The 22,388-nt window shown below is 34.9% G+C and overlaps 1 gene segment (V, D, J or C); it reads right to left on the bottom strand.

The window, feature by feature from the left end:
* Positions 1–9,130: 9,130 nt before the first annotated feature.
* LOC131535273 (immunoglobulin heavy variable 3-74-like) lies at positions 9,131–15,325 on the bottom strand. The segment is given in 3 exon segments: positions 9,131–9,495; positions 13,048–13,095; positions 15,109–15,325. Coding segments are annotated over 3 exon segments (594 nt in total).
* Between the last annotated feature and the right edge of the window lie 7,063 nt (positions 15,326–22,388).

Genomic DNA, 22,388 nt, shown 5'->3' with positions numbered 1-22,388 from the left:
TCGTGCATTGCCAAGAATCATAGCATAAAAGACCCTGAATTTGTAAAACTCTTGTCAAAAAAATTGCATCTTTGTCCTACTCAAGTGTTGGATATCAGTACATGCTCATCTTCATTATAATATTCATACAATATTTAAACTCAAAGGTTTGCCTATACTTTCATTTGCTTACAAAAAAACTAAAACTCTCATAATTATTCAAACAACATCAATTTTGCTTCTGTAACATTTACAGTGTATTTATAGTGTATTAAAGTTATACAATTAATCACCTCTGTATTCCCTGGAAATGGACCCTACAATCTTGCCAATCTTAGATGTGCCAGTTGAACAATAGGAATAATTGTCATGGTCAGCACCTCTCTCCGACTCATTGCTGCGATGTCAACTACACGTGGTGGTTTGTTTTCATCCTGTCATCTACGGCTGCACATGGGGGAGCAATCAGCGCTAACTCACAGCGCTGTGCGCTCTATTAGCCCCGCACCTGTTACTCGTTTCCCCCCCTTCCTATTTAATCCCATCTATGCCTTCTCTCTGTGTCAGTATGTCTTCTTGGGTTACGTTCTTACCTTTGCGTAGGTAGAGATCTCCTCTCTTCTTTTGTACTGTGTTCAGGATCCTCAGGCGAGGATTTAGTGATCCACTGGATAACGGGTCCGGATTGGGAACGTGAGACCGCACCCTTTTCGCTCCGTTCCTCCCAGCCATTCGCCCTGTTGGCGTGGGATTTTGGGAAGCCCAGTTTCTGCTCCCGAATTTTGTGTTTTTGTTTTTGGATGTGACCATCCGAGTTTTCAAATAAACTTAATTCCTCTGTTTTGCCAGCAATTGAGTCTTCCTGTCTTTTAGACACAGCGTTGTGTGACAATAATAATAATAAAAATATGAATCACACACTTTGTAGTCTTTTCTCAGTGTTTATTGATGTCAAACGTTTCCAAGACAAACATAGTGCCCAGAACAGCATTCTCTCTCTAGTTTGTGTCACTATGAAAAAAAAAAAAAAAAACCCAGAAAAAAAAGTAGTTGATTATGAAAATGTATCTGCAAAAACGTAATCAATTACAGTGAAATATAACAACTTAAATCAATGACTGATTGATAAAGTAATTAATGGGTACATGAAACAAACATGTAACTAAAAAGTATGCAATTGGAGACCCCTTAAAAAAAAATTGTCTAATATTCAAAAAGAAAAAGAGAGTTTGTTTACAGAAAAACGTTATAAGATGCCAAATAATATTTTACAAACTGGAAGTTGAGCCTCCAATTGAAAAGACGTTATTTTTTTCCCTTTAAAGAACAAATGGGCTAACAATGTATCTCCTGCAATCATTGTTTCTTCTATTGTGACTATATGCAAGACAAATTAACAGGGGTGCAAACTCGTCAGGGGTGAAGAAGGTGACAATCCCCAACCCCCAACACACACACACACACACACACACACAGGTGTGTTAAAACTAAGGGCAAGTTAATTGACATAATTCACATAGCACATTTGACATACAATGGCAAGTCAAAGTGCTTTATAAGGAGAAAATGTTACACACTGCTAAAAATGCTTTTCTTACATTTTTCTGTCTTATTTCCAGTCCAAATATCTAATAATTCTAGAAACAAGACAAAAAATTTCTCAAATCATTTTTTGCAGTGCACCATTCAAGGATAAACACCTTTTATATGATTAAAAGACGTTTGAGCGACAACTACGGTCTACAATCAACAAGGACTGTTGTTAAGATGTTACATGAACTCAGTCAGGGCAAATAAACCACTGTAAATCTTTATTTCAGCACTCGAATTATTGAAGCAGCTGATGGGCTAAACGCGAGGTGTTTCTCCGTCTTGAAATAGGCTGTTACAGTCATGTCAGATACATTTACGAGTTGAACGCACATGAACGCCACCACAAAGTCGTTATTACGAGTGGGAAACTCGAAATTTTCTTTAAGCCCCGAGTTTCCGATTTGGCGGCGTGTCCGTGAAAAAACGTGTCGGATGCAATGGACGCAGCCAAAGACTATATGCAGTGTCGGTAAAGTTGTCGAAATGAATAAAATGATCATTTTTTTGTAATGTACAAAAAAATTATATAAGTTACATAGCCTACACACAGTATTATTATATAATTATAATAGAATATATAATTATTCAGTTTACATCACCTTCATAAATTAAATAAAACGGAAAAAGAAAAACACACTGATGCACATTCTTCATTCGGTCATAAGTTGCTTGCCGTTAGCTTGTTCCTACACGTTTTACGTAGCCTCTGGAAATATGAATAGCTGCCTGCAGCGTCTAAAAGTTAGGCTTCAGGAGTGAGATTGGTTGGTTGAGGGAAAGGACATTAAGGTAAGCCAATCAGAAGCGGAGTAGGGTGGGTCCATTCCTTTGCCAACAGGGGAAATAACGCTACAGGTGACGTGACACAGATGACACGCAGATACGACCCCCAGATCTACACGATTCACGTGAATGACCTATTTCAAGGTGAAAACGGAGAATTTCGCCGAAAGGTGACAAGTTTGCACCCCTGAATTAAAATGGTTGATAATTATAATTTTATAATTATAAAAGTCATAGTGATAGCGACAGAAGTGCTCACAGTAGAGATGGGAGTGTTGACTGAAGAGGAAAAATTTATACACGTAGACATGCTAAGACTGGAAGTTGGTAGTAAAGGACTGAGAGCAGAGAGAGAGACAGAGATGTGGAAGCTTTTGAAACGGCTGATATTGTGGAGAGCTGATGGTGTAGTATGAGAAATCCTGCAACACAGAAAGAAAGAGAATTTATCACGATGAACAATTAAAATATTGACAACAACAAATGGCAGACAACAACACAACTATAGAGCGTGCTTATAATAAATAGAATATTATTGTCTGTTGGTGTGGATGCTAAATGGTTCTCAATATAGTTAATGTTCTTGGTGTGAACAGCTTTAAGTGATCTGATTTGGCCAAATTAATTGAAGATCTGATTTGTCACGTGACAATTTAAACTAGCATTTCCAGACTCTTGCTTAGACAGATGTGTTCAATAAAAACTGTGAGATGTGGACAGATATCATGTACTGCTGGAACGGGAAGAGACTGCGCCAATTTGTAAAGATTAATAAAGAATACAATTGACTTAATATAAACTTTATGATACAAACACTCTGACTACTTACAATGGGCACAATCTGCATGAGAGTTGAGACAAAGGCCAATATCAGCAGGAGTAAAAGTCCTAGAACTTTGTATGAATATATATATATCATATGAATTTGCTGAAATTCTATGGATTATTACTACTTCGGCGTAAGACTTTGTTGAGGGCTCTTCCTGATGGGGTCGTGGGATATGTAAACCAAAGTTTAAGAAACATCAAATGCTGTGCAAAATGTAACTGCAGTACAGTTCAGTCAAAGGGTTAAGACCAGCACAGACGTACCATTGGAAATGTTTGCCTTTGCAGCTTTTGGTCTTCTCCGTAAACACACAAGATGGCCAAATTCATCCCTCTCCACAAACAAGACAAGACAAGAGTTCGACAGGCCTTCCTTTGGTCTTCCTTTTTAGCTGAAACAAAGAAAACAGAAAATGTTGAACCTTTGGCAGCTTCTTCAGCTTCAGCACTGGGAGCTTCCAGTACTAGTTACCTGTTAATATTAGCAGCTTTTTGACATAACCGATCAAAATTCAATTCTGAGCTTTGAAAATATGCCATGATGAAAAAGAGAAAGGAAGAAAGAGAGCAAAAATGTGTAAATTAATTATGAATAACAGTTCAGAAAAATAGGCAAGGAAAAGCTGACAGAGAGAGAGAGAGAGAGAGCTGTTGGACACTAAAGGTTGTTGTAGAAGATGGAGATGTATGTGATCTGAAGAAACTGCAAGACAAAATTGTCAAAATTGTACATTTTTTTTTACATAAAAGTATTAAAGGCATGGCAAGTTATGTGATTAACTACAAATACCACATTAAAACTACGTTACTGTGGTAAAAACATGGTAAATGTGTTTTTGTGCTTTAACTACAAATAGTACACAGTAAAAATACAGTTACTGTGGTGAAACAAGGTAAGTGTTGTGGATACCGTGTTTTAACTACAAATACCACATTAAAACTATGTTACTGTGGTAAAAACATGGTAAATGTTGTGTTTTTGTGCTTTAACTACAAATAGTACACAGTAAAAATACAGTTACTGTGGTGAAACAAGGTAAGTGTTGTGGATACCGTGTTTTAACTACAAATACCACATTAAAACTACGTAACTATGGTAAAAACATGGTAAATGTGTGGACTTTTACATGATCACTTTCCAACCACAGGCTAATTTCAAACAAATATCACAATGAAAACTAACTTTATGCTGGCAGGGTCCACTTGAATGATCTGAACTTCAAACATGTTGAAATAATGGGATAAACAGTGTACAGTATCGATTTGAAACACGACATAATTTCATTCATAAATACGGGACGATCGACTAACGTTACTTTACGAGACGGGTGGAAACTCTACCTGTACGTGTCTTGAAGTTATCTAAAATCCATATCTTTTTAGCAATAAAACACTTCGAATAGCCGGGAGAGTTTAAAACGCAAATAGCAAGCATTTTAAAAGAAACCCACAATGCATTTAGGCGAAAGTATCTGTAGCATCTCCTGTTGCCAGGAGGAGCGCTAATCTAGGGAACGCTCGTATGGGTCGTATTTGAGGATAGTGACAAACGACCTCTACGGTCGTATGAGTTGGAGGACTTGTTGGTTTAATTTGAGTTTCCTCCTCATCTCTTTTTCCTCGTTCCTCCCCGCCGTGTGCACCGTGACAGGTCAATAAAACAAAATGCATTTGAATTATGACAACACATATAAACAAAGGTGGGTAGAGTACCCAAAAACTGTACTCAAGTAAAAGTAAAAGTACTTGAAGAAATATTTACTCAAGTAAAAGTAAAAGTAATAGTCTGAATAGTTACTTGAGTAAGAGTAAAAAAGTACCGGATAAAAAAACTACTCAAGTAGTTAGTTACTAGTTACTTTGGATCATATACTGCATATAGTATACTCTTATTTAGATAAATAGATATTTAGATACAATTTTATACACACACACACACACACACACACACACACACGGCCGTTCAAAATACTTTTAATGTTTTTTTTTAATGTAATTTATTTCAGTGATGCAAATCAGAATTTTTATCAGCCTGATTTATTATCAATGCTGTTCTTTTTTAGCTTTCTACTCATAAAAGAACCCTGAACAAAATGTCACAGGTTCCAAAAAATATTAAGCAGCAAAACTGTTCCCTGTTGAAAAAAACCAGCATATACTGGTAAGGTATGTTTTGAAGCATGGGATGCTGGTTTGAGCTGATTTAAGCTGGTCATGTGCTGGTCCTAAGATGGTCCGACCAGCTCAAGACCAGCACATGATCAGCATAAACCAGCATCCCAGCTTCAAAACATACCTAACCAGCATATGCTGTTTTTTTGTTTTTGTTTTTTTCAACAACACTGGTAATAAATCAATATATTTGAATGATTTCTGAAGGATCATATGACTCTGAAAACTGGAGTAACAGCTGATAAAAATTCAGATTTGCATCACTGAATTAAATTATTTTAAAGTATATTAATTATGTATAATAAATGTATATATGCATATAACCTCTGACACGGAGAAGAGTGAAAACTCCTCACATGACCGCTACAGAACATCTGAACATAACGAAACAAACGCACATTGACGGATCTTCTTCCGTCTGTTCTGCAAAATGTAAACAATGTAGCCTTTATTTCTGAAAGCGTAAATATTGTGAAAATATCAATATTAATTGTCTCCAGGCAAGGCATTCCTCCTGGAACTAACGCGGGTTATCGGGTGTTTATTTCATACTCTGTGACTCTGCTTATTTAATGAATAAATTATACATTGTATTTAATGTGTAAGGTACATGTACAACAAACTGGTAATGTCATAGTGGTATCGTGTACTGTAATCGAATCTATACCTGTGGAACCGACAGCACACGCGGTGTTCATCTAATAAAGATCTTCATAGCAAACCATAGCCTTTGCTTTCAGCTGACTGTTGATCCAAAGCCACGTCTTCAACGCTCTTCTACAACTCTGAGTGAGAACCGCTTCAGACGACTCAGCGCGTGCGGCAGGGAACTGAACGAATCATTCAAACTGATTCGCGAACCGATTCACTGGTCTGCCAACTGGTTTGATCAAGCCTTCGAACAGAATTGACTCAAAAGAATGAATCATTCGCGAACGGGCATCGCTCATTGCCCAGAAAAAAAGTAGACGGCGCGCTTGGAATAAATTGAAGGATTTTTAACTTGTACTGCATTAAGATAAAGTAACGAGAGGAGCGTCGCCCACAGTAACGAAGTAAAAGTACCGTTTTTTCACTAAAAATGTACTTGAGTAAGAGTAAAAGTACCCATTTTTAAATATACTCTAAAAGTATTAGTTACCCAAAAAATTTACTCAAGTAAATGTAACGAAGTAAATGTAACTCGTTACTACCCACCTCTGCATATAAAACAGTAACAAATGGCTCAAAACTTGGAAAATACCTGTTTATTTTTACTTATATCTGTCAGTCTGAGACGTTGCCATTGCGATAAATCTGTTGAAAACTACTTAGCAGTTGTGTGTTTTTTTTTGGAAATTGCCAAAATAGAAGTTGCCGCATACTGCTTATTGATACATCATTTACTGTTTGATGACACTGTCATTGTTGGTTAAATGAAGCCCAAGTGCCACCAACAGGCCTATTATGTGACATGATGTGAGCAGTTCAAGAACACGCAAAGGACATCATTTTTATATTCATATGTATATATAATTTTACTATAACAATTGATGTCTCTTTTTTTACATTTGAGCCCCTGCTCCGGAACTATTTACACATCCCTGTGTTTATTCTGTAATGTCTTTCATGGTTTGTTATTTAATATCGACCCAAAGTGGGGCATGAGGTTGGTTGAAAGACTAATTATTAATGGACATTCACCAGCATTGTTCAGTCATTTTCAGCAATCAGTTTTTAGCTCAGCAGGGAAGTGTTTGTTTGGTTGTTTGTTTTTAATTATTATTACTATTATTATCATTAGTTTATTGCATTTTCTCTTTCCCTGGTGAATGTCATTGACTGGTATCAGTCTCATTTTTGGGGTGAAAGGATCAACTATACGATCTGGTTGTGATCTGCCTCGTAGGCTGCTTGTGCAGCTTGTCAGAAAGTATTTGAGAGTCACCGGATTTAACTACACTTGTTGCATCATAGTATGGTCATGATTAATAGTTTAATTATTCTATAAATCATATCACTACTTTTTTAAAATTTTTTAAATGACCTCCATTGTGACAGTACCCATGTAGAGTTAATGAAGTTATGTAGTAGAAATGCTATTAGATAAAAAACGCCCAATCCCAATAAATGAAAAATACTGAATATTATAAAATGTACAGGTACTTCATACTGAAACATGGGTTACTGTAGAAAACAGACTAGTCTGTATAGATTTACTGAAAACCAAGTGTGAAATGAATAATAAAAGTTTTATAATTACGTTTTTATTAACGTATTTTTTTGCATTTATTTAAAACAGCTCAGATGGGCCTTATGTTACTGTAGAGCCTGCATAACTCAAACATGTCCACCCCATTTCTCATGATGAGTTTTTGAACAGCTGCCTGTATTCATGTTTCCACAGTGTGTCTCTTGCACAGTAATACACTGCAGTGTCTTCAGTCTTCAGCTGATTCATATGCAGATAGAGATTAGAGCTGTCCTTAGATGCTGTGAATCTGCCCTGCACTGACTGAGCTGAGCTCTTATCAGAATCTGAATAATAATAAATAATCCATTCAAGTCCTTTTCCAGGTGCCTGACGGATCCAATACATGCTAGTGCCACTAACAGAAAACCCACTGCAGGCACAGGTCAGTTTGTAGGAAGCACTTGGAGCCACAACTACTGACTGTTCAGACTGTGTGAGCACAACCTGACAGTCAATACCTGTGGATAAACACAACATTTAGAATTATGATTATGAATATTTACTAAAAACAGTTTGTTTTGTCCGGTTGATTTACTTACAAGACACAGCAGCCAGCAACAGCAAGAGAAATGAAGTGAACATGGTTTATATGAAGGCTGAACTTGTGGTGAGTCCTCTGCTCAACAGTGTAGCTGTTTAAATATGAAACAGACATCAGTTCATTTGCATCGAAACCCTGAATTGTGGAATCACTGGAGCTTGAGACTATTGAGGTTCATTTCATGGACAATAATACCACCTACTGATATGGAAATATCAGTGAATAAGTGAATAAATGTGATTATTTTTCTGTAGACATGTGCGTGCAACCCATCAGTTCCATCAAACAGATGTGACATTGTGTTTTGTTCATGAGAAAGAGGGTAAAGGTCTTTGATAAAGTTGTAGAGCTTTAATGGGTTGTAGTAGAACAGCAAACACAGATCAGCACTTTTCCAATATCAGGTTGTTGTTTTCGCAAAACCATGCTTAACTTCTTGTTGCAAAACCATGCTGAGGGTATATATATATATATAATTAAAATATTGAAAAATATGTGACAGTTCACTTGTATATCATATTTTATGTAATTTTATATTCAGTAGCATACTAATATATCTATAGATGTGCATGTAATAAAATTTGGTACGGTGCATGTATAAATATATTTGAATAGATTTATATGATATATTTTCATATTTATATGTATATATACATACAGTATACATAGAAATGTTGTTCATTGTATTTCTGTCTTTATGTTATATAAAGTCTGATAAAAGTTTATAAATATGTGTTCAGATATAAGAAAATGTGTTATGTAAAATATATCATATTATATTTTCCGGATATTGTTTCTTAATGTTATGTAAGTCAACTGTACAGGTTTTGTATCTTGCTCATTGATCAGCCCTCCAAGATTTGAATCTATGATCTTTATGAAGTACCTTAATTAATACAGACCTTTATGCGCTGATTTATTTGAGAAGCTGCTTATGAGAAAGTTTGTGAATGTGTCAAATAACATTTCTAAATTAGTATAATTTGTTGAATTGTGGGGAAGTTGCTTCAGTGATCTGATGCATGAATAGTTTTTGTTCAGTCCTGCAGTCTTTTGTGTAACTGTGAGTCTCTAGCACAGTAATAAACAGCTGTGTCTTCAGTCTTCAGGCTTTTCACCTCTAAATACAGCATGTTTTTGCTGGTGTCTTTGGTGATGGAGAACTGGCCCTGTAGAGACTGATCATAATATGCACTTGAGCCATGTCTTCGCCCAATCCACTCCAGTGCTTTCCCTGGTTTCTGACGGATCCAGTGCATCCAGTAGCTGCTCATTGAGAATCCAGACACAGTGCAGGACAGAGTCACTGAGTCTCCAGGCTTTTTCACCACATAATCTGAGGAGGTCAAAGACTGACCACTAACAGCTGAAAAACATGAGAAAAAAAATATATTGTTAGATGATTCACAACAATCAAGAGACAACAATCTGAAAAAAGATAAATCACATGACAAATCTGCAGGCTGAAGACACTGCCGTTTATTACTGTGCCCAAAAAACACAGTAACACAAGAGGCTTCTGTGCAGTACATAAACTTAATGTGCTTTGGAGAAACCATACGCTGTTCAAGCCACACATTATCAAAAACAGTTCAGACGGTAATCTAAAAACTAGCCCATCTCTCATTCTTCAATCTCAACGGTTCAAACCCAAAACATGTTACTCCAGCCAGGGGCGTCATGCACTCATTATTTTTGAGGGGGCAAGATATATTTTTGGGGCTAGCTGTCATTTGGCATATAGCAGCCACAACAGCACTTATGTTTTATTTATTTTTTCCTTTTTGTTCGAAACGCATTAACTATATCATGCAATATCTTGATTCTCACCTTTATAGATTATGTTAGTTGATCTAATGGGCGATGGTCAAAGTAAACTAATAATGTAATCTATTAAATATGGGTGTCATGCCATAACATATTTTAATACGACTGACTTTATATTTAATGTGAATTTAACATTGAAAGTTAATGTGAATAAAAACATTTTGGTAACACTTTAACTACACACTATGAATCATTAGTTAAGCATCAGTAAATAGTTATTTAATTATTTATAAAGCATTGGCCCCACATTAATAGACATTAGTAAGCAGTTTATAAATACAGCTACAAATGCTTTATTCTTGATTCATAAGTATGTATATAATATGCTTAATAATCATATTTTTATACTTTATTAAGGATAAACTCATAATTTCTAAATTAAGGATTACATTACTTACAAACCACACTATAAAAACTAAAGGTTCCTGGAGGCACCTTTTGGGGTTCTTCACTTTGCCACTGTGGCGGAACCCTCTGTAGAGCCTCTAGGCACCCTTTAAAAAGGGGTGGTTCTCTGAGGAACTTTTAACGGTTCCTGGAAGAACCCTTTTATTAAGAATGGTCAGGAACCACATTGGTGCTTCGAGGCACCATTTCTCAATTTCAGTTCTTTAATATTTGTTCCCCTCTCCCTCCCTCTAGTTTATTGTTCCTGCTATTGACATATTTAATTATTTTAAAATAAACAAACTGAAAAACTAAAATGAATACATATCAAACATTGTTTATTGATTAACAACAACAACAACAACAACAACAATATCCATAGACGTTTCAAATAAATATTCAATACTGCACATCACAATCCAATTCATGGGAACACCAGTGTTAATATTGTTATAAATAAAATAAAAACTAAAACTTACACCTTGACAAAACCAAAAACAAATAAATGTGACTAAAATATCTTAGAACTTTAAAACAATCATACCTCAAAAATAGTACAATTCAAATGAGCAAATTTAATTACAAATTTAATGTACATCGCAGTCAATGATAACATTCTTTCTTGTTCTAAATGGAGGTCACAGATTGGGAAAATTCACACAGGAAATTTTAAGAAATTGATAAGCCTCAAGACAGCTGTAGGTAGCTTGATGATCTCCTCTTGAATACCCAACAAATGCAGCAGAAAAATAGTACACTTTGCTGTACGTTTAACAGCTTTTCTGTATAATGTTGAATAGAACAAAGGCACTTATAGTAAGGTGAAATCATGTTGGTAGCTTCGTCAGCAAGTAGCTCCTCACCATCAGGAAAATCTGCAGTGCTGCTCTCACCAAATGGGTCTCCATTACCACAGTTAGTGTAAGATTCTGTGTAGTTCGTTGAAAAAGGAGGGATTTACATAACATTTAATAACAAAATATTGACATTTATTCATTTAGCACATGGTTTTATTCAGAGTATCTTAAAAATGAGGAACACCACAGGCAATATTTTGTTATATTAGTGTACTGATTAATGGTTGTGGACTAGTTAAACACACAGTGTATGCCTATTTGAATGTATTTATGTATGTATGTGTTCGTGTGTGTGTTTGTGTGTATATATACACACAGGTGCATCTCAAAAAATTAGAATATCGTGAAAAAGTTCAAGTTAAAGCATTATTTTTTTTCTGTAACTTGTTTCAAAAAGTGAAACTTTCAGATATTCTAGATTCATTACATGTAAAGTAAAACATTTCAAAAATGTTTTTTTTGTTTTAATCTTGATGACTACAGCTTACAGATCATGAAAGCCAAAAATATTTACATTTGAGTTTAATTAAATGACCATCCCTACAGTACAAATTCCGTGTGTCTGCAGCAACACACATTAAAGCCTGAACAATAGTTTGGTGAGCTGTCGAACATGGTTCACTTGGCGCTGTAATGATTTGTTTTGCTAGAGACAATAAGATTGATGATTTGAATAGTAATAGCTTTAACTGCAGCAATCCAATACTGGATTTTTGACTTGAGCTGTAAGCTCTAATCAAAATAAAAAAAAACAAAAAAAAAACTTTTGAAATGTTTTACTTTACATGTAATGAATCTAGAATATATGAAAGTTTCACTTTTTGAAATAAGTTACAAAAAAACACTTTTTCACAATATCCTATTTATTTATTTTTTTTAGATGCACCTGTGTGTATATGTGTGTGTGTATATAAAATGTATGTGTGTGTAAACCTCAAAATGCACAAACTCAGACTTACCTCAATTAATCATATACAGTCCAGCACAGCAGGATCAGGAGCAAGGCTCGGATTTCTCAGAAGAAAATAAAAGGGGGGAAAAAACAACATATAAACTATAAGTAATTGAATGTTTTAGAGCGGTTTCTGATGTTTCTCCGCAATTGTTGTTATTTACACACCTTCAAAAGATAAGGGAAGTCCAGAGAGATCACTTTATTGTCAGCCAGCAACAGACATCAGCAGCTCCAGCAGTCCACTACAGAGCCATATTCATGAAACATACAACGTCTTCATTAACTGCTAAAAAAAGAAAATAAAACATGGATAAATTATAAACTCTTTAATTCAATTCAGTGTAACATTAAGTGTATATAAGACTGGATTCATATATAATTTTGGATTAACGTTAGGCCTCACTCTTAAACACTTTCAGTTATTTCAAAGTAAAAAAAAAAAAATAGGTCTACTTACATTAGTGCTGCTCAGTGAACCCTGTGAAATTTTAAGAGAACTCAAGTATGTATACGTTCTGAGGAGAGAAAAGTTTATTTTTAACTTTAACTTTTTTTCTGTAAGTTAAATGAATCGAAAAATAGTCTACATGTAACATGGGTAACGATTTAACAAACGTAAAAGACAACAAATTAGTTCAGAAAAGAACAGAGTTACAATGACTAAAAGTGAACATAATGAACAAAGCTGACTAAAAATCACCGTTTGTGATTTAATACTCTCCATTTCGTCCCACGAAGTTCATTATGATAGTTAGCATCACGGCTATTAAATTAGCGGTTAAAATGGTATACAACAAACATTTAAATATAAAAACATGCAGTTAAGCGTGTCAGTACAGAAATTTGTGTACAAATAGTAAATCTGTATATTTATTTTGGAGAATTTACTCACCTTTTGTTACACAGCACTGTGGTTGTTTCTTTGAGGAGAGGAACCGTTAATGATACTTTGTATTTGAAATCGCACTTGTGCGCGCGCGAGCAGACAGCAGGTGCGCGAGGACATTTTCTTCTTTACAACAGCATACTTTTTTATTATATTAATTGTAAAGTTATTTCATTAGGGAAATAAAAATTCTAAATATTACACTCGTACTGATTGTTATAATTAGTGTATTTTTAATTAAATCAATGTGTTGAGCCATATTTAGTTCAATAATATTTTTAATGTTTGCTTTAAAGTTTCAGGGAAAACAATATCTAGCTTCAAATAATTTTACTTTGGTTTCTAAACTAAAAAATATTTTTAGTTATTGCAGTATTTAAGTTATACAACAAAAGTATTTAAAATCCAACAAATGGAGGCATATAAACGTGCAATCTGGCAGAAAGAAATAAAGAAAATAATCTGTAATACCATGGTGTAGCCACTGCCTGTATGGCCTTATATGTGTATATTCCCTATTGCTGAAAACAGTGTTTTCAGATATAATTTTTTGATATACGTGGCTGATTTGTAGATTTTGCATGTCCCTTTTTTTTTTGACAATTTGTAAGACTATTTAGTCTTTTCTAATCATGCCCAAGTTTTTTGTTTTCACATGCCAAGTGCCACAAAAGTGATTATGTTCCGTACCATTCCAAAAAAGTTAATAAAAATAACAACAATAATAATAATCAGTCTTATTTCATTTCTGTCACATGAATCTCTGGGTTCCTCCAGATGCTGGCTTTTACAAGTCAGATCTTCCAAGAACCATTTCAATGTTAACAGATCTTACAATAACCATTTTTTAAAATGTGAGTTCCTCCAGGAACCTCCAGAGCACTTTGAGGTCTCTGTGTAATGAAAGGGTGACTCCAGAACCTCAGAACTGGAAACAAAGTGCTTCAAGGATCCCATAAGTTCTTGCAAGAACTGCAAAGACTGAAATGGTTCCTCCAGGAACCCTATTATGAAAAAAAGAGCTTTGAGGCACTTAAATTACATTTTGAAGTTCCTCGAGTACTCAAAAGGATATTTGAGGCACCTTTAGTTTTTACAGTGGTTAGTTAGGAGTTGGCAGTGGCTCATGAGATCGTTTAGAAAGTGTTAGTAAATAATTAATAAAGTCTTTGAATGCACATTTATACATCTTATTATTCAGGCATATAGTAACAGTTACTCAATGTTTTAATAAATGATTTATTAACACACATTCCTGCTGTAATTCATGATTAATTCAGGTAGTTATAAAACATTTACTAGTTGTCAGTTAACTATTTTTGTGAGCTCATCTAAAGTGAGGACTATTTATGCCTTGTAAAGCATTTACAAACGAGTTAAAAGGTCATATTCCTGCTGTAATTCATGATTAATTAAGGTAGTTATAAAACATTTACTAGTTGTTTGTCTAAATTTACTATTTATGCCTTGTAAAGCATTTACAAATGAGAGTTAAAGGCTCAGTTATCTTCTAAACAGAAAAAGGAAAAACAACACAGAGGGATACAGAACATAGAAATATTTATTTCAAGATGTAAAAGAAATGAAACTGTACAACTGTACATATTGAATACAAAACATAAAAAAATAAACCTCTGCAAAAATAAAATTGTACAACTGAACACATAAATTAACATAAAATGAATTGATATAAAACGAAAAATAATCCTCTGCAATGTCATAGAAAAATAAAAATTCCTGCACACCTGTGCAGTAAAATGCAACTAGGACTCTGCAATCGGATATAAAAATACATTTCTATAAAGTGCAAACATTGCTGAATGTAAATTTACCAGTGCCAACACTGGATTATAAAATACAACAAATAACATTTTATATAAAACAATAATATTATAAAATATTTCAAAACTACCTCAGTACTAACTTTCAAACATTACAGAACAGCAGTGCAGATTGTGGATGGATTTCAGTTCACTGTACAACTTTAATTTGATTTTGTAAGACTTAGTGTGAAAACTTCCCCAGATCCTAGGTCAGTTCACTTTCGTTTTAGGGGCAGCAGCTTACCGGAAGCCTTAAAGGCTTTGATAGTATCTTCTACAGCTGGATCCTCCTGAATTACAGCAGCACACTGTGTGGCAAATGCACTAAGTTTAACCTGACTGCTGTGGTTTTTAAGGAGTTCCTTATACTTGTCAGGTGCAGCTATGTAAAGCTCTGCGATTGGAGCATTGACCACTACCGTGTTCCGGTCCACACCAACATGTTTGAAAGCAGCTGACATGGTCCCTCCTCTACTGAAGTGCCGGAGAATTTTTTTTGTATCGGGCCACCACCTTCTGTGGTGTTTGGGCTATAATTCAGAAAAAAACAGAATTAGTGTTAGTATTTGTTTTTATTATTCTCACACACCCTTTGACACACACCTGATTCATAAATTGTTTCAATCTGCAGTATGACACAGAGTTGTTTAGTTGTGTGCTAATGTTTTTTTGTTTTTTTTTATTTGGTATGATATTTTGCTATGTGGATCTGATTTATTGGTTTGTTTGTTTTTTTACACAGTGCTTTAGCTAACCAAAGAATACTTCTCTTAAGGGTAATTTCTGTAGTTTACTGTACGTTCTTCCATAGTAAAGTAACTGGTACCTTATGAAGTTATGATTTAATGTAGTAAAAGCTGCTCAAGTCACCCTCTTATTTAGTTAAGTCCACCAGGTTATTCCTCTAAATCCCTAATGCAATTTTTATGGCTCGCACACAATGTGACATCATGCAGGAAGAACCAGCCAAGAGAGAAACAACTAGGCCTATACAGCAGACATACACTACCGTTCAAAAGTTTGGGATCAGTACGATTTTTTTATGTTTTTTAAATAAGTCTCTTATGCTCATATAGGCTGCATTCATTTGATCAAAAATAAAGAAAAACAGTAATATTGTGAAATATTATTACGATTTAAAATAATGGTTTTAAATTTAAATATATTTTTAAAAATATTATTTGTTCCTTTAACGCAAAGCTGAATTTTCAGCATCATTATAGTCGTCAGTGTCACATGATCCTTCAGGATTCTTTGAGGAATAATAAGTTAAAAAGAATGGTGTTTATTCAAAAAAGCAATCTTTTCTAACAATATAAGTCTTTACTATCACTTCTTATCAATTTAACACATCCTTGCCAAAAAAAAAAAGTATTATTTTTTTAAGAAAATGTATTGATTCTAAACTTTTGAATCGTCATAGGGCTGTGCAAAGAATCAAAATGTCCATGTATATTATTACAAAGGATTTATATTTTGAATAAATTATGTTCTTTTAAACTTTGTATTCAAAGAATTCAGGAAAAAAAAAAAAGCAGCAAAAAATTATAATAAATCAATGTATTAAGACTGATGAAGGATCATGTGACACTGAAGACTAGAGTAATGACTGATGAAAATTTTCCTTTGATGAGAGGAATAAATTATATTTTAAAGAATATTAAAATAGAACACCATTATTTTAAATTGTAATAATATTTCACAATATTACTGCTTATTACTGCTTTTGCAGCCTTGAAGAGCAGAAACTTCTTTAAAAAAAAAAATTAAAAATCGAACTGATCCCAAACCTCTGAACGCAGTGTAAGCAGTGGCAAACCATAACCCAGTGAGTGGTTAGTGTAAAAAGCATTCTAACCTCTCTGACGTGTCTTCATTTCCATTTTCTTGGACTTCTTCCCATACTTTTTTCCTTTCCCCTTTTTTTTCGTCCTCTTTTTCTTCCTGTCCTCCTCTGAGGATGTAGAGGAGTTAGACACAGTATCAGAGGAAGATTCATCTGAGCTGTCATGAGAGGAATCTGAAGACAAGGGAATCGCCTGGCTGGAACCTATGTCCTCTCTTTTAAGAGCTGTTAAAATGGATACATACATGAGGCTCATCACATGGTACACAGGAACACAAAGCTGAACTCACATAATAAGACTCAACTGTACTGTAATTTGAACACGTGTGTTGTGAAACTTACCTGACACCAGTTGCTCTTTTAAATAGTCCCTCTCCTTGGTCAGCTCATCAATCTTCTCTTTTTGCCACTCTACTCTCAGCTTACACATCTCCAACTCATGGGATTTTCTTTTGTCTGCCAGATGTGCAGTGGGGGCCACAGAGACACCTAATGGAAAGTAAATGTACATTATTGAATTAACTGAGAACGTTCCATTTACTTTCTTGTTATCTAACAAACTCTCATCCCGCGCTGCCCCTGTACATTACACAAAGAGAGTCAAAATGTCATTACAAAAGTGAACTGTTGACAGCCAACCTGCCTGAGAGTGCATGCTGTGCGGCACATCCCACTCGCAGCGCTCCCACTCCCGCCCCTGCCCCTGCCCCTGCACCCGCCCCGCCCCGCGTTTTCCTTTGTCCCATACTGATTACGTATGAAAGCGGGAGCTAAATTTCTCATGCCCATCACAAACTAGCTGTCACTCAACATAGACTGTATAAAAACAGCTCTACAATCACCGCTATCTAAAGTAATTGTTTAATAAAAAATAAAAAATTTCAAAAAAAAAATGATATTTACCCAGCTAAAGAAGATTATAAATGAGCCAAGCTCTATAAAGAAAACCCTGAAGCTTATTAAGTGGCTTCAGAGAAGAAAACTGCTAAAAACAAAAATTAAATGCAGAATATGCCATCGGAAGATGAAAATGAAGAAAAAGACGAACAGTGGAGATCAATATGCTTGGTAAGAAATAAACATACACACACACACACACACACACGAGTATGTATGTGTATATGTATATATAAATACTGTAAAATAAATCGATTTTTTACAATACGATTTGTCGACAAATTGCACATGGGGGAAGGGCAAGACAAATTTCTCTCAGGCACAAATCAATCTTCAGTGGATCAAAGGTCTCCTTCAGCAAGTGGATGCAGTTCATGTACAGGTGGGCAAGTAATAACAGTTGTAATATAAATAATATAAACACTAGTATTTTCAGCAGCTAAAAAATGGTTTTAAGTCAGTTATTTCTATCTTTTGCTGGAGTGTGTCAGTAGGAAACATCAGTTTACATTTCCAAACATTCATTTAGCCATTAACTGTAATAATCCAGTGAGATTTTAGTGCTCCACACAGAGATGTGATCTGATCATCATCAGTCTGTCTGGAGTGACATGAAGAAACCGAGACAGATTAAATCCAGAAGAACTGTCTCAAGACGCTTCAAGAGACCTACCTGCAAAGCTACAATACTGTTACAAGTTTTAGGCACTTGTGTAAAAATGCTGTAAAATGAGGATGCTGTCAAAAATAATGTCATAAATAGATTTTCTTTATCAATTAACTTCTATTAACTAAATTAAATCAACATTTGGTATGAGCATCCTTTGTGTTTAAAGCAGCTTTTGTCCACGCTGCACTTGAGCAGAGTTTCTCAGGAGCTTCGCAGGAGGTTTCTTGAAGACGTTGTTCTCCACAGTTCTTCTGGATTTAGTCTGTCTCAGTTTGTTCTGTTTCTTCATGTCATTATTACAGTTAATGGCAAAATGAATGTTTGGAAATGTAAACTGATATTTCCTACTGACAGCAAAATATAGAAATAACGGTAACACTTTACAATAAGGTTCATTAGTTAAACATTAATGTATTAACTAACATGAACTAACCATGAGCAATACATTTGTTACTGTATTTACTAATCTTCGCTAACGTTAGTTAATAAAAATACAGATGTTCATTGTTAGTTCATGTTAGTTCACAGTGCATTAACTAATGTTAACAAGATTTTAATAATGTATTAGTAAATGTTGAAATTAACATTAACAAAGATTAATAAACCCTGTATAAGTGCAATTTATTATTAGTTAATGTTAACTAATGTAGTTAACTAATGAACCTTATTGTAAAGTGTTACCGAAATAACTGACTTAAAACCATTTTTTAGCTGCTGAAAATACTAGTGTTCTAATCATTTTGCACACCACTGTATATCATAAACTCACTTTGTTGCTGTTCTCTATGTAATTTGCATAAAATGTGCAATATTTAAAATAATTCATACAATGTCAGTAATTAAACAGAATTACATGTTCTATTTGCCCTTAAAGGTTTTCTCAAGGTCTACGGTTACGCCAGATAGACATGATGGATGACTGCATTGCAGGTAGTTCAGCTACTCTTAGTAAAATGGCAAAGAAAATAAGGGAGGTCTGTGTCACAGCAGTTGAAAGGATGAGACGGCGTACAGGCCAGCAAATTGGTGGAAGAAGGGAGTTCGTTGTGATCGATGAAAGCCATTTTCGGCACAAAAGAAAGGTATGTTATAGCAATAGCGACTGTAAATAAATGTGAAATATAGTTACCAAAGTTATTGTTATTATAATCTATCTGTTTATGTCTGTGTTTGTTGTGTTTTTTTCTCCATTAGTATGGTAGAGGAAGAATGGCTGGTGGGTGGAAAAGAAAGTGGATCTTTGGGATGTTAGGTGTGAGGCATCAACAGCAGCAAAGATCTGGAAAACCTATTCTGCATCTTCTGGAGAGAAGATCTCGAAGACATCTAGTGCCCTTGATTGCGCATCATGTGAGGCCTGGGTCATCAATTATCAGTGACGAGTGGTGTGCCTATTGCATACTCCCCACATTAGGGTACAACCATCACACTGTCAACCACAGCAGGTGGTATGTAGATCCCCACACGGTGCCCATACCCAACATATTGAGAGGGCCTGGAGATCCTACAAGGAGCAGATCTGGAGGCTTAGGGGAAATTGGACAGAGAGTTTGCTTTCTGACCACCTTGCAGTGATTGAGTGGAATGAATGGCTGGCAAAGAAACACTCTGATGGTGCATTTGGCAGACAGATTCATGACATTTCAAGAAAGTACAAGTAGTGAAATGTAGAATTTATTTTATTTTATTTATTTTGTTTTTATTAAGTTTTTGTGTGGAATTTTTGGCACTTAGAGAAAATCAAATTTAAAATTGCATGGCTCAGTTTCATGGCTGTGTAAAAGTATGTGCCAAAAAAAAAAAAAAAAATTATTTATATATATATATATATATATATATATATATAGTGTATATAATTTTTATTCTTCTTTTTTTTTGCACATAATTTTTACACAGCCAGGAAACTGAGCCATGCAATTAAAAAAATGTATTGCATTTTATATTAAGTATATTTTTGTAATTCATTTTTGCAGAGGTTTATTTTTCATTTTATATTAAATCGTTTTATATTCATTAATATGTACAGTTGTTTTTCCTTTTTCTGTTTAGAAGATGACTGAGCCTTTAACTCTCATTTGTAAATGCTTTACAAGGCATAAATAGTCCTCACTTTAGATGAGCTCATAAAAACTAGTTAACTGACACCTAGTAAATGAATTACAGTAGGAATGTGTGTTAATAAATCATTTATTAAAACATTGAGTAACTGTTACTATATGCCTGAATAATAAGATGTATAAATGTGCATTCAAAGAGTTTATTAATTATTACTAACACTTTCTAAACGATCTCATGAGCCACTGCCAACTCCTAACTAACTGGTTTGTAAGTAATGTAATCCTTAATTTAGAAATGATGAATTTATCCTTAATAAAGTATATGTAAGGTTTTTATCCTTTATTTATAATCTCAGCTTTAGGGAATCAAATCGTAGAAATTTGATTTTGTTCTGATTGATTGATATTAATCAAAAATGAATAATTTATACCTTATTAACGACTCGACCAGCAAGTATTAATGCAGTATATTTTAGCAATTCTTGTTTATCTCGTGGATACGATAATAATACAGGATTGGTTGGGAAATTTATGAGCAACAGGTAACACGATCTTTGGCAAATAATTTAAGATTTGAAAATCACGGCACCAGACTATTCATTAAAAATGAATCGAGAGTTTATTTACTATTCTAGGATACAATACAAAACACATACACACACATACACACGTTCTGGCAAGATGAAAGCAGTTTGAAGAAAGTTTAAGCTATTCTGAGAATAAAGACGACCTGAAGACTCTTCTATCGTTATCTTTTAAAGATTCATTCAATTCAGCTCAGCAAATTAGAGATTGTTTGTTTGTTTACTTGCTTTGAGTTGAGTTGAAGGCTGTTCTTCTCTCTGGGTGGTTGCTGGAGAGAAATCCTGGACTTTCGCGCTGATGTGTCGTTGTCGCGTGACATCACTCGGGGAATCCTCTTTGGATTCGTGGCTTCCTGGCAGCGCGAATGGCAAGGCTTTGAAGTTACTTTGGTCAGACGTGGACAGAGTGTCCTTTGAGATGTCCTTGGAGATGATCAAACTAGATGTTAAGTCTGTAGGCGGGTGAGGCGAGACCAAAGTTTCCAAGCAGCCAAGTTTTCCAGCTCAGTTTTTTCTTTCGCCTAGCATGCAAAACTGGGTGTCTGTTTTTATCGGACAGATGTGAGTCCATCCTATTCAGTCTGATCCAATCACATTGTCTCTGTAGGGCGGAGCCCCGCCCAGCACGGCTTCTTTTCGTGCATACATTATCTGCTAAAAAATATGTCACATGGAGGAAATATCCTAACAGATTTCTATAAAGTGTTACAATCATGCCTTATGATGCTAAAAGTCAACATTCATCCTCATCACATTAATGCAATAAAAATAAAGTTTAATTCAATACCAAGCATGAGGTATTCGTCATCAAATACCTATAATTTTACCTACTAAGCGGGTTAAGTCATAGATTAAAATATCCTAAGTTCTAATAACCACAGCAAGAGAAACAAAGCATAAAATACCACATTCATATATATGTTTCTTGAGTATATTGCTTTAATAGCAGCAGTCTTTTCTTGATTGTCCTTTAGAGATCCTCTGTGTGACTAGAGTTTCTTTGTTGTAAGAGAAAAGAAGAGCGTATTCTCTTGGAATGCAGTGAAGAAAAGGGAGTTGTTATGAGGTCATGAGGATGTCTTTGCTGTAGGTTTGTTGAAGTCTGGTCAACGTATATCTGTCTTTCCTTGTTGATACCATCATTGAATTATGGTCAAAAGCAGTCAGGGGATTCAGGGAGGGTCTGTGCTAGAGCATGTCCAGATCCCACGTGCTTTGTACTGTCTGTTTATTCTACGTTATTTATGGTAAACTGGTCAGGAACAACATTGAAGATTCTGTTCTTCAAAGGATGGCCAGATGTTCTCCTCCCAGCTTCATGGGTCTCATAAGATGATAAGGAGAACAGGCAGGAAGCTAGTCAGATACTTTGGGCGTTGTGGTGGTCATTTGTAAAATTTTACGACGCTGCAATGGAGAGTAAGATTCCGTGGAATGTTCTGAGTTAAGATTATATGTGTGTGTTCTTTT

This window comes from Onychostoma macrolepis, chromosome 03 (genome assembly GCF_012432095.1).
Source record: "Onychostoma macrolepis isolate SWU-2019 chromosome 03, ASM1243209v1, whole genome shotgun sequence".
Lineage (NCBI taxonomy): Eukaryota > Metazoa > Chordata > Actinopteri > Cypriniformes > Cyprinidae > Onychostoma > Onychostoma macrolepis.
This window is presented reverse-complemented; position numbering and strand designations above follow the sequence as displayed.